General features: G+C 52.5%; 1 protein-coding gene across 2 annotated transcripts in view; it reads right to left on the bottom strand.

Annotated features, from left to right (window-relative positions):
- The window catches only part of csrnp1 (cysteine and serine rich nuclear protein 1), a 23,353-nt gene extending 10,132 nt beyond the window's left edge, over window positions 1-13,221 (bottom strand). The window contains exons 1-5 of one of the 2 annotated variants that reach the window (XM_033020355.1): window positions 12,914-13,221; window positions 11,385-11,644; window positions 9,793-10,080; window positions 6,927-8,467; window positions 3,404-3,422 (exon numbers count right to left, since the gene is read on the bottom strand). In XM_033020355.1, the coding sequence (XP_032876246.1) occupies window positions 7,475-8,467; window positions 9,793-10,080; window positions 11,385-11,644; window positions 12,914-13,151 (1,779 nt within the window). In that variant the 5' untranslated portion in view covers window positions 13,152-13,221 and the 3' untranslated portion in view covers window positions 3,404-3,422; window positions 6,927-7,474. Of the gene's footprint in view, window positions 1-3,403; window positions 3,423-6,926; window positions 8,468-9,792; window positions 10,081-11,384; window positions 11,645-12,913 lie in introns of those variants that run through there. The other variant, XM_033020354.1, reaches the window with a different exon arrangement.

The raw sequence follows: 13,221 nt of genomic DNA, 5'->3' as shown, positions 1-13,221 counted from the left end.
TGACGGAAGCGTGGCTGCCAATCTGCGCCTACGGCCCCTTCGACCACCACCAGTCACTCACACACATTCACACACATTCACACACAGGCAAAGGTGGGTGAAGTGTCTTGCCCAAGGACACAACGACAGTATGCACTCCAAGCGGGATTCGAACCGGCTACCTTCCGGTTGCCAGCCGAACACTTAGCCCATTGTGTCATCTGTCGTCCCAAATGGCGGTGCTGGCTCGAAGGGCCGAATGGCCTACTCCTGCACCTATTGTCTTTTGCATTCATTTCTGCAACTGATTCAGGGGACTATGTCCTGTAACTCCTTGATCCCCTCGACCCCGCTTCATTCACGGTTCACGAATGTCCTGCCCTGGGTTGAATTCCCAGAAAGAAATCAAGTTTCCCCCTTGTAGATTTAACGGGCCTGTCCCACTGTTTAGGCGCCGACCAGAATGAAGCCGCCATGGAGACTAGCGAGAATTCTCGTGCCGTAGGTGGGTCGTGGGCTGCCAGGAAGTCGAAGGTTTTCGTAGGTAGACCGGTGAATTTCATTGGCTAATTGAGGGGGGGGGGTGGGGGGGGGAGTGTGTGCGTCTCTGGGCGCACGCGTGTGTGTGTGCGTGTGTGTGTCTGTGTGCGTGTTTGTGTGCGTGCGTGTGTCTGTGCGTGCATGCGTGTGTATCTCTGTGTGCGTGCGATTGTGTCTGTATGAGTGTGTGTGTCTGTGTATACAGGGCGGCAGGGTGGCGCAATGGCTGGCAACCGGAAGGTAGCTGGTTCGAATCCCGCTTGAAGTGCATACTGTCGTTGTGTCCTTGGGCAAGACACTTCACCCAGCTTTGCCTGTGTGTGTCCTTGGGCAAGACACTTCACCCACCTTTGCCTGTGTGTTTGGATGTAATTATGTGAAGCACTTTGGGGTCAATGCAAGTTGACTAAAAATGTGCTATATAAATAAAGAAATTTAATTTAATTTTAATTTAATATGTGTGTGTGTGTGTCTGTATGAGTGTGTGTGTCTGTGTATATGTGTGTGTGTGTCTGTATGAGTGTGTGTGTCTGTGTGTGCGTATATGAGTGTGTGTCTGTACGAGTGTGTGTGTCTGTGTATATGTGTGTGTGTGTCTGTATGAGTGTGTGTGTCTGTGTGTGCGTATATGAGTGTGTGTCTGTACGAGTGTGTGTGTCTGTGTATATGTGTGTGTGTGTCTGTATGAGTGTGTGTGTCTGTGTGTGCGTATATGAGTGTGTGTCTGTACGAGTGTGTCTGTGTATATGTGTGTGTGTCTGTGTGTGTGTGTGTGTATATGTGTGTGTGTGTCTGTATGAGTGTGTGTGTCTGTGTATATGTGTGTGTGTGTCTGTATGTGTGTGTGTGTCTGTGTGTGCGTATATGTGTGTGTGTGTCTGTACGAGTGTGTGTGTCTGTGTATATGTGTGTGTGTGTCTGTATGAGTGTATGTGTCTGTGTATATGTGTGTGTGTGTCTGTGTGCATGCGTGCGTGTCTGTGTGTGTCTCTGTGTGCGTGCAGGTGTCTATGTGTGTCTGTGTTCGTGCATGTGTGTCTGTGTGCGTGTCTATGTCTGTGTGCGTGTATGAGTGTACGTGTCTGTGTGTGTATGAGTGTGTGGTGTGCGTGCGCGCGTCTGTGTGTATGTGTGCGTGCGTGTCTCTGTGTGCGTGTGCCTGTGTCTGTGTGCGTGTGCGTGCATGTGTGCCCGTGCGTGCGAGCGTCTGTGTGTGCGTGTCTCAGTGTGCGTGTGCCTATGGGTGTGTCCCTGTGTGCGTGCATGTGTGCCCGTGCATGCGTGTGTCTGTGTGTGTACGCGCGTGTGTGTCTCTGTGTGTGTGTGCCTGTGTGTGTTCCACTCTGACAGTCGCCGTTCCTGTTGCCAGTTTCTCAGCGACCTGCTACGACTTGTAAATCGCCCAAGTGTGACAGGCCCAGAAGAGCCAATCCCATCTCCAATCCAAGGGCTTCTGAGGAAGATAAATTCAGGCAGAAGAAGCGACTGTTTCTTGCATATATAATAATAATAATTTTATTATTTAAAAGTATGATGGAAATGGCTTGACATGGCTTGCATGAAGAGCATGTCATTCACCAATGTATATTACAGATTAAGCTAAATGCATGTGTTCATTTAAAAAATCATCATAGTGCCATTTTGCCTTATTATTGAAGTCTAATATAAGTTACATATTGAAGGCAAAAATGGAAGATGTACAGAAAAATCAATCCGATACAATAACATTATCACTTGTAATAAATATCATTTTTTTTTCTATGTACAGGCAAGCCGAACAAAGAAATCGTACACAAAGGAGTGAATTTTTAAAAACTTATTTACAGACTTCTAGTGCCTTTGATAAGGTACGGAATTTGATTTTTCTTTTAGATAACAAGAATAAATTAAATATTTTGTTTCTTCGGACAGTAGTTGCATGATACACGATCCAGATTAATCTTATTGAGGGGAGAGGGGGGAGAGAAAGGGTGGCCAGCCAAGTCATTCAATTGGCCACCGAATTTTTCTTCCCACATTTAAGACCAAAACTCTCCCCTCTCCCAACTGAATGTCAATGTGGGAAGTTTCATCATCACCGAGACACAAAGGCAATGTCAGCTGAAAATTACTTGGGAAATTAATTCTTTAAGAAGGAACCGCAGATGCTGGGACGAAAAAAAAAAATCGAAGGTAGACAAAAATTCTGGAGGAACTCAGCGGGTGAGGCAGCACCTACGGAGAGAAGGAATAGGTGACGTTTCGGGCCGAGACCCTTCTTCGGAAGAAGAAGGGTCTCGGCCCGATACGTCGCCAATTCGAGACCCTTCTTCCGAAGAAGTAAGTCTTCAGAGTCTGAAGAAGACCCGAAAACGTCACCCATTCCTTCGCTCCATAGATGCTGCCTCACCCGCTGAGTTCCTCCAGCATTTTTGTCCACCGAGGAAATAAATGAAGTCCACTGAATTTCCACAAGGGTGCAGCGGTGGTTCACCAGGATACCGCCTGGATTAGCGCGTATTAGCTACAGGGGGAGGTTGGGCACGAACGCTTGCATTGATTTCTCTAGAGCGCCGGAGGCTGAGGGTAGACCTGATAGGGGGCGTAGATAGGGTAGACAATCAGAACCTTTCTCCCCCCCCCCCACCCCCGGGCTGTAAGTGCGGAAATGATTACAACTCACCTACAAAATACTTCAATTATAATTAGTACAAAATATGTAACCGTGCATCGTTTTTCCGCTGACTGGTTAGCACGCAACAAAAGCTTTTCACTGTTCATAGGGCTCTTGAAGATAGCGGAGTCAGGGGATGTGGGGAGAAGGCAGGAACGGGGTACTGATTGGGGATAAGCAGCCATGATCACATTGAATGGCGGGCGGTGCTGGCTCGAAGGGCCGAATGGCCTACTCCTGCACCTATTGTCTACCTCGGCACAAAAGCTTTCCACTGTACCTCGGGCAATAAAGGACTGAGATGAGGAAAAACTTTTTCACCCAGAGAGTTGTGAATCTGCGGAACATTCTCTGCCACAGAAGGCAGTGGAGGCCGATTCACTGGGTGTTTTCAAGAGAGAGTTAGATCTAGCTCTGAGGACTAACGGAATCAAGGGATATGGGGAGAAAGCAGGAATTTTGATGGACTAAACGGATCAGTTTTTCAAGGTTTAATGTTGGGATTTTAAAATTAAATTTCAAAATCTCAGAATTCAATTCTCGGTTAGTCTGACGCCTCCACCCATTCATCCCTCGGCCCCTTCTTCTTCTCTCTTCACCCCCCCCCCCCAATCTCAGCACACCCTCAATCCTTTCCACTTGTCACTTTAATCTCATGTTCCATGTACCTTTGTTGTGTTATAATGACTATTGGCAGACAAATGTCCCTCCTGGGATAAATAAAGTCCTATCGTATCGAACGTGGGGAAAATATCGAATATTTAAGAATCCCGTCCCCTGCAGAGAGTGGTTTAGAAAATAATTCAAAAAATAATTTAGAAATAATATATAATTTTTATATTAAAAGGGGATCCCTGCCAGGTAGTGAGACAGCGGACAAAACATTTCACAGTTCCTCTGCGTACGGGACGGGTCTGAACCATGCCAACCCCTTGCTCATAGAATGTCAATAAATTATATATTGTAATACTTCACGAAAATAAAAATAAAATAAAAAATCCGTGCCGGAATTTCTTCTTTAAAAATAATTTAAAGGTTTTAACGTTGTGAGCACCTTCAGAGCGACAAACGTCAAGCCAAGATTACAGCTTCGGACATGCTGATGTGAAATTCACGGAACCTTATGTTTAAAATCGAAATGACTTGCGAACAGATGATACCTTTCTAAACGTTTTTTTTCCCAACAAAAATGTGATAAACCCTAGTTTGGGGAGACAAACTGAGAACTTGTGATAAGAGGGAGAAGGTTTCGGCCCGAAACGTCGCCTATTTCCTTCGCTCCATAGATGCTGCCGCACCCGCTGAGTTTCTCCAGCAATTTTGACTACCTTGTGATACGATGTTTTGTTTCACTTGAGCAGCCCTGACACCACGACTTGCTCGGGAGATGTTGATGTCGAGGGACGCTCACGGCCAGAGTTCTTCCAGACGCAAGGAACTGCAGGTGCTGGCTTACCAACAAAAAAAAGACACAAGAGTGCTGGAGTAACTCAGCGGGTCAGGCAGCATCTGTGGGGAACATGGATAGGTGACGTTTCACAGAGTGCTGGAGTAACTCAGCGGGTCAGGCAGCATCTGTGGGGAACATGGATAGGTGACGTTTCACAGAGTGCTGGAGTAACTCAGCGGGTCAGGCAGCATCTGTGGAGAACATGGATAGGTGACGTTTCACAGAGTGCTGGAGTAACTCAGCGGGTCAGGCAGCGTCTCTGGAGTGAAGGAATGGGTGACGTTTCGGGTCGAGACCCTCCTTCTTCAGACTCTGAGGACTTGACTTCTTCGTTCTTTGGTGGAAGGGTCTCGAATTGGCGACGTTTCGGGTCGAGACCCTTCTTCTTCCGAAGAAGGGTCTCGACCCGAATCGTCACCAATTCCTTCTCTCCGTAGATGCTGCCTGACCCGCTGAGTTTCTCCAGCATTTTTGTCTACCTTCGATTTTTTGAGGAATGGGTGACTCTGGTGTGTATGTGTGTGTGTGTGTGGCGGGGATGGGGTCTGGTGGCAGTATGACTCAGGTGAGCCCTCAGTGGCTATAACAGTATGGTGATTGGGGGGGGGGGGGAGCAGTGCCACAACAGGCTCTGTCGCACATCCATTGTTTCATTATTAAAACCATAGCTCTGCTTGCAGTACTGAATGTACAAAAATTAAATAAATACAGAAGTACAAAATAAATTAAAAAAACGGCCACATGTAACCACTGGAGGTCCCATATTATCGGAAAAAAAACACCCCATTACTCATTAACCTCCTGTTAGCAAAGACCTTGTCGCAGTTGTGGCCTTATCAGCGTACCTTGCACTTGCGAGTCGCCATTGGCTGGGCTCAGGGGGTAGTTAAGACTTTGCATAGTAAGTCAGTTCATGTGTGAGTTAACCCTTTGTCGTCCAAAGGGTCTAACGTTGGCAGGTATGTGATGGGTGCTGCCTGTTCTGGAGAGCGCGCGCGCACACACACACTCACGCTCACGCATACACACACACACCCACACTCACGCATACACACACACACTCACGCATACACACACACACACACACACTCACGCATACACACACACTCACGCATACACACACACACACTCACGCATACACACACACACTCACGCATACACACACACACCCACACACACACTCACGCATACACACACACACACCCACACACACACACTCACGCATACACACTCACACTCACACACACACACTCACACACACACACTCACATACACACACACTCACGCATACACACACACTCACGCATACACACACACGCACACACATCTTACGCAAGGCATTGCGGTTTGGTTTTTAGAGATACGGCACGGAAAATGGCCCTTCGGCCCACCGAGTCCGTGCCGACCATCGATTACCCGTTCACACGCCAGTTCTACGCTAATTCTCATCCACTCCCCGCGCGCGAGGGCAGCGGGCGATTAACCCGCAAACCCCGCGCGTCTTCGGAGCGTGGGAGGAAGCCGGAGCACCCGGAGGAAACCCAGGCGGGTCACGGGGAGAACGTGCAAACTCCACACACGCACACACACACGCACGCACGCACGCACGCACGCAGCACCCGAGGTCAGGATCGAACCCGGGCTCCCTGGCGCCGAGAGGCAGCGGCACTACCCGCTGCGCCACCGTGGCCCTTACAAGGAAAGTGGTGGAAGTTATAAAATATTATTAGCGTGCGAATGAAGCCCTTCACTGAAGGTATGTAGATAGAGACTTAAAATTCAGCTCAATAGATCGTCAGTGCACTCTCAGCATTCTCTGTCACGTGAAGTGAAATGTATAAATTAATCATATCGCAGTCTCTCCTTGTCCCAGAACACAGGCGTGCCATCACATTCCAACGTAAGTTGTGAACGGAATCCAGTAGTTATATCCGCGGTAGACACACACACACACAAAACACTGGAGCGACTCAGTGGGACAGGCAGCATCTCTGGAGAGAAGGAATGGGCGATGTTTCAGGTTGAGACCCTTCTTCAGACCGAGAGTCTGGAGCTGGATTGAGACGGAGGGTCCCGCCCAACCCATTCCTTCTCTCCAGAGACGCTGCCTGATCCCCGCAGAGTTACTCTGGTTTCCTGCGTCCAACATATTCAGTTCAATCCAGCCTCTGTAGCTTTCTTGCCTGCTTGCATCACATTTGTGGCGTTGAGTTTTAAAAAATCAACTGATTGGGGATGACCAGCTCACGATCACATTGAATGGCGGTGCTGGCTCGAAGGGCCCAATGGCCTCTACTCCTGCACCTATTGTCTATTCCTCCGTTGAGGGGTTTCAAGAGGTGACTGACCCAACTGATTGACGGTGGTCGTGAAGTGAAGCTGGCTCAAGCAGTCCATGGTGGACAAACACACCTTGCAGCCTTCGACAGCGAGTTCCTGCAAAGATTTACTGTCCGCTGATGGGCAGGGAGTTTGTTTCCCACGGGTCCACGATGATAAAACCGATCACAGAATCCCAGGGGATCATAGCCCAGGCCTTGCCCAGCGGAGAAGTCCCTTGTCCTTGCGACTCATTGCGTTCCTCCCCCCCACCTCCTCCCTCCCCCCTCCCCTCACCCACAAATACATCAGTCACTTCACTTCAGAAACGTCTCTTAAAGATAGCGGAGTCAGGGGATACGGGGAGAAGGCAGGAACGGGGTACTGATTGGGGATGATCAGCCATTGTCACATTGTATGGCGGTACTGGCACGAAGGGCCGAATGGCCTCTACTCCTGCACCTATTGTCCACTGTCTCTGGTCACCCCGTGTGAGAGGAGGGGGGTTGTTGTTTTGGCAGCGAGGTCGAAGGTCAAACCTTGACGGTCTCCATAATGGACGTCTTGATGGCCTCCTCCAGATGCTGGTTGTCGGGGAAGGCGGTGGGCGGTTCGCGGAAGGAGTCGGCCGTTATGGGCTCGGCCAGGCCCATCAGGGACTCCAGGAAGCAGCTGGCCGGCTCGGCGGTCTGGGAGGAGGGGGTGGCGGCGAAGGGGAACTGCAGGGCGGGGCAGTTGTCCAGGCCGTCGTAGTCCTTCTGCGGGTGGTGGAAGGGGGCGTAGTTGAACTCGGAGAAGGACTGGAAAAACTCGAAGGAGTCCATCGAGAGGCTGAGGTCGGTGTAGCTCTTGCCGCCCAGCTCCGTGCAGTGGGGGGAGGGGTAAGGCGTGTCGGCGGAGGCGGTGCCCTGCATGGTGGCCATCTCGCCCAGGGTGAAGCCGGGCTCGTGGTTGGCGTTCTCGTCCAGACCGGGCGCGCGGTTGTGTTCGGCGCTGGCGTCGCAGAGGAAGTCGGAGGGGCTGAAGTAGGGGAAGGGGTCCCGGCGGTGGGGGTCCTCGTTGTCGGAGTCGTTGAAGTGCAGGATACGAGCCAGGCAGCCGCCGCCGCTGTCGTCGTCGATGTCGGCGGGCTGGCCGCGGTGGCGCGGGGGCGGGACGTTGTCCAGGAAGTGGCGGCTGCCGCCGGTACGCTCCTCGCTGTAACAGGACGAGCTGGAGGAGTCGGTCATGTCGCTGCTGCTACAGCTGTTGTCCTCGCTCTCCTTGGCGTAGTGGAAGGCCGTGGCCGCTGACACGGCCCGCTCCTGGTAGCCGCAGCGAGCGGGGTTGTCCAGGAGCGCCGCCCCCAACTCCGCCATCCCGTTCACGTTCCCGTTCACGTTCCCGCTCTGCCGGCTCTCCAGGTCTAGCTTCATGATGGTGTGGATGAAATGCGTCTGGACGCGGGCGGCGTTAAACTCAATCCGGCCCGTACGGTTCCCGCAACCGTCCTTCGTACACCCGCACGGGAACGACATGCGATCCATCTGCGGCAACACACAGCGCACACAGTTAATGTCAGCTCCACCACACACGCAGAACACTAGAGTCATTCACTGATGATGCCTGACCCGCTGAGTTACTCCAGCACTGTGTGTGTGTGTGTGTGTGCGTGTGCGTCCGTGTGTGTCCGTGTGCATGTGTGCCCGTGTGTGTGCCCGTGTTCACTGTGCGTGGGGGAGTGCGTGCCCCTGTGCGTGCCCGTGTTCACTGTGCGTGCCCGTGTTCACTGTGCGTGCCCGTGTGCGTGCCCGTGTGTGTGCCCGTGTTCACTGTGTGTGCCCGTGTGTGTGCCCGTGTTCACTGTGCGTGGGGGGGTGCGTGCCCGTGTGCGTCCGTGTGTGTCCGTGTGCATGTGTGCCCATGTGTGTGCCCGTGTTCACTGTGCGTGGGGGAGTGCGTGCCCCTGTGCGTGCCCGTGTTCACTGTGCGTGCCCGTGTTCACTGTGCGTGGCGGGTGTGCGTGCCCGTGTGTGTGCCCGTGTTCACTGTGTGTGCCCGTGTGTGTGCCCGTGTTCACTGTGCGTGGCGGGTGTGCGTGCCCGTGTGTGTGCCCGTGTTCACTGTGCGTGCCCGTGTGCGTGCCCGTGTGTGTGCCCATGTTCACTGTGCGTGGGGGGGGTGCGTGCCCGGGTGTGTGCCCGTGTGTGTGCCCGTGTTCACTGTGCGTGCCCGTGTGCGTGCCCGTGTTCACTGTGCGTGGGGGAGTGCGTGCCCGTGTGTGTGCCCGTGTTCACTGTGCGTGCCCGTGTGCGTGCCCGTGTTCACTGTGCGTGGGGGGGTGCGTGCCCGTGTGTGTGCCCGTGTTCACTGTGCGTGGGGGGGGGTGCGTGCCCGTGTGCGTGCCCGTGTTCACTGTGCGTGGGGGGGTGCGTGCCCGTGTGTGTGCCCGTGTTCACTGTGCGTGGGGGGGGGTGCGTGCCCGTGTGTGTGTGTGCGCCCATGTTCACTGTGCGTGCCCGTGTGTGCGCCCGTGTTCACTGTGCGTGCCCGTGTGCGTGCCCGTGTGTGCGCCCGTGTTCACTGTGCGTGCCCGTGTGCGTGCCCGTGTGCGTGCCCGTGTGTGCGCCCGTGTTCACTGTGCGTGCCCGTGTGCGTGCCCGTGTGTGTGCCCGTGTTCACTGTGCGTGGGGGGGTGCGTGCCCGTGTGTGTGCCCGTGTTCACTGTGCGTGGGGGGGTGCGTGCCCGTGTGTGTGTGCGCGTGTGTGCCCGTGTGTGTGTGTGTGTGCGCCCATGTTCACTGTGCGTGGGGGGGTGCGTGCCCGTGTGTGTGCCCGTGTTCACTGTGTGTGGGGGGGGGTTGGCACTTACTTGGCACTTGATGCCAGCCAGACTACAGTGGCAAGTCTCGGGCTCACAGAAGCCCTTGCAGTTACAGCCGCACTCCTCTCTGGATAGCCGGATGGCGCTGAGCTCCCTCTTCTCCTCGCGGTCGATCCTCTTGACGCCGGCTGCCCTCAGCATGGCGAGCCGCTGCCGGGCAGGGTAGGGCTGCGGGAAGAAGCCATTCTCCATCTCCACCTCCACCTCCTCGTCCGACACCTCGTCTAGGGTCAGCCGCTCGGCCCGCTCCACCTCTGCCGGCCCACCCTTGCTCAGCTGTACACAGAAAGATCCCGTCAGTGACTGCCCTTCGGCCCAACTACTCCCTGCTGGCCCACATCCAAGCTAGAACAATTGGCCCAACGCACCCCTTTCCATACTGTCTCTGAGTGACACAGTGTGGAAACAGGCCCTTCGGCCCAACTTGCCCGTGCCGACCAATGCGCCCCATCTACACTAGTCCCACCTGCCTGCGTTTGGTCCATATCCCTCCAAAACTGTCCTATCCATGTACCTGTCTAACTGTTTCTTAAACATTGGGATAGTCCCAGCCTCAACTACCTCCTCCGGCAGCTTGTTCTATACACCCACCTGTGTGAAAAAGTTACCCCTCAGACTCCTAAATCTTTTCCCCTTCATCTTGAACCTAAGTCCTCTGGTTCTTGATTGTCCCAACTCTGGGCAAGAGACTCATAAGTTATAGGAGCAGAATTAGGCCATTCGGTCCATCAAGTCTACTCCGCAGGAGCATGAGTAGGCCATTTGTGTATCCACTGTGTATCACTAAACTAAACATCCAATCCAAACTAAACTAATCTAATCTAAACTAAATTACGGTAGACAAAAATGCTGGAGAAACTCAGCGGGTGAGACAGCATTTTGGGTCGAGACTCTTCATCAGACCCTTTTTATCTACCTTCGATTTTTCCAGCATCTGCAGTTTCTTCTTAAACTAAATTACGTGTAGAAACATAGAAAATAGGTGCAGGAGTAGAGGCCATTCGGCCCTTCGAGCCTGCACCGCCATTCAATTTGATCATGGCTGATCATCCAACTCAGTATCCTGTACCTGCCTTCTCTCCATACCCCCTGATCCCTTTAGCCACAAGGGCCACATCTAACTCCCTCTTAAATATAGCCAATGAACTGTGGCCTCAACTACCTTCTGTGGCAGAGAATTCTACAGATTCACCACTCTGTGTGTGTGAAAAAAAATGTTTTTCTCATCTCGGTCCTAAAAGATTTCCCCCTTATCCTTAAACTGTGACCCCTTGTTCTGGACTTCCCCAACATCGGGAACAATCTTCCTGCATCTAGCCTGTCCAACCCCTTAAGAATTTTGTACGTTTCTATAAGATCCCCCCTCAATCTTCTAAATTCTAGCGAGTACAAGCCGAGTCTATCCAGTCTTTCTTCATATGAAAGTCCTGACCTATATGAAAACCTGTCCTATCCATGCCTAATTTCTTAAACGTTGCCTCAACAACCTCCTCGTCGCATACACCCACCCACCCACCACCCTTTGATGGGCCGAATGGCCCGATACTGGAACTTGTGAAGAGGGCCAAGGTTGCGCGTACCTGCAGCCTCCGTGCGTTCAGCTTCTGCTCTTTGAGGAGCGCCCTGATCTTCTGCGCGTGGACCATCTCCTGCTCCCTGGCGAACTCCGCCAACGTGTACTGCCGGCACGAGCTGTGTCTCTGGGCCATGCCCAGGGTGCAACCGCCCTGGCTCGGAACGCTGGTGAAGCCCTGGCACCGGGCAAAGTAGAACACCACCACCCGGTCAAACTGCACACGGCAATTCCTCGCCCGCCTTGCCCGCTTCAGAATGGGCACGGCTACAGGGGCAAACACACACACACACAACGTCAAGTCAAGTCAAGTCAATTTTATTTTGAAAGCACATTTAAAAACAACTCTCGTTGACCAAAGTGCTTTACATCAGTGCAGATACTAACGTGCTACATACAGTGGTACATAGATCTAACAATACATACATTAGACAATAGGTGCAGGAGGCGGCCATTCGGCCATTCGAGCCAGCTACGCCATTCAATGTGATCATCCCCAATCAGTACCCCGTTCCTGCCTTCTCCCCATATCCCCTGACTACACTATCTTTAAGAGCCCTATCTAGCTCTCTCTTGAAAGTATCCAGAGAACCGGCCTCCACCGCCCTCTGAGGCAGAGAATTCCACAGACTCACCACTCTCTGTGAGAAAAAGTGTTTCCTCATCTCCGTTCTAAATGGCTTACTCCTTATTCTTAAACTGTGGCCCCCGGTTCTGGACTCCCCCAACATCGGGAACATGTTTCCTGCCTCTAGCGTGTCCAAACCCTTAATAATCTTCTATGTTTCAATGAGATATCCTCTCATCCTTCTAAACTCCAGAGTGTACAAGCCCAGCCGCTCCATTCTCTCAGCATATGACAGTCCCGCCATCCCGGGAATTAAACATAGATCTAACAGAGGGTGGTCACTTGAAACATATAAGATTATTAAGGGTTTGGACACGCTAGAGGCAGGAAACATGTTCCCGGTGTTGGGGGAGTGCAGAACCAGGGGCCACAGTTTAAGAATAAGGAGTAAGCCATTTAGAACGGAGACGAGGTAACACTTTTTCACACAGAGAGTTGTGAGTCTGTGGAATTCTCTGCCTCAGAGGGCGGTGGAGGCCGGTTCTCTGGATGCTTTCAAGAGAGAGCTCGATAGGGCTCTTAAAGATAGCGGAGTCAGGGGATATGGGGAGAAGGTAGGAACGGGGTACTGATTAGGGATAATCAGCCATGATCACATTGAATGGCGGTGCTGGCTCGAAGGGCCGAATGGCCTACTCCCGCACCCATTGTCTGTTGTCTATTGATAGCGTGCGCAGGTCACTGGTCAGCGCGGAATTGGTGGTCCGTATCTAAATTAAACTAAAGATGCTGCCCGTCCCGCTGAGTTACTCCAGCGTTTTGTGTCTATCTTTGGTTTAATGAATGAATGAATAAGTTTATTGGCCAAGTGTTCACATACAAGGAATTTGCCTTGGTGCTCCGCCCGCAAGTGACAACGTGACATACAGTTAAACCAGCGTCTGCAGTTGCTTCCCACGGGCACTCACGTGTGAACAGAACGGAGGGGAAGTCCGCGTGGCGACGGGTCGACCACGTCTCACCGCCACTCTCGTCATCGTCAGAGTCCCAGGACGAGGGGGAGTAGCAAGCGGAGGACGAGGATGAAGAGCATGATGAGGAAGATGAAGAGGAGGAGGAGGAGGAGGAGGAGGGCGAGGATGAAGATGAGGAGCAACCCGGGTCCACGTCCACCTCCACAAACTTGCGCTTCAGAAGTCCACTCATCGCCGAGCCTGTTCCGGTCGCACCCACCTGTCCAACACAACAAGAAAAGATGATATAGAACGTACGTACG

Source organism: Amblyraja radiata, chromosome 4 (genome assembly GCF_010909765.2).
Source record: "Amblyraja radiata isolate CabotCenter1 chromosome 4, sAmbRad1.1.pri, whole genome shotgun sequence".
Classification (NCBI taxonomy): Eukaryota; Metazoa; Chordata; class Chondrichthyes; order Rajiformes; family Rajidae; genus Amblyraja; species Amblyraja radiata.
This window is presented reverse-complemented; position numbering and strand designations above follow the sequence as displayed.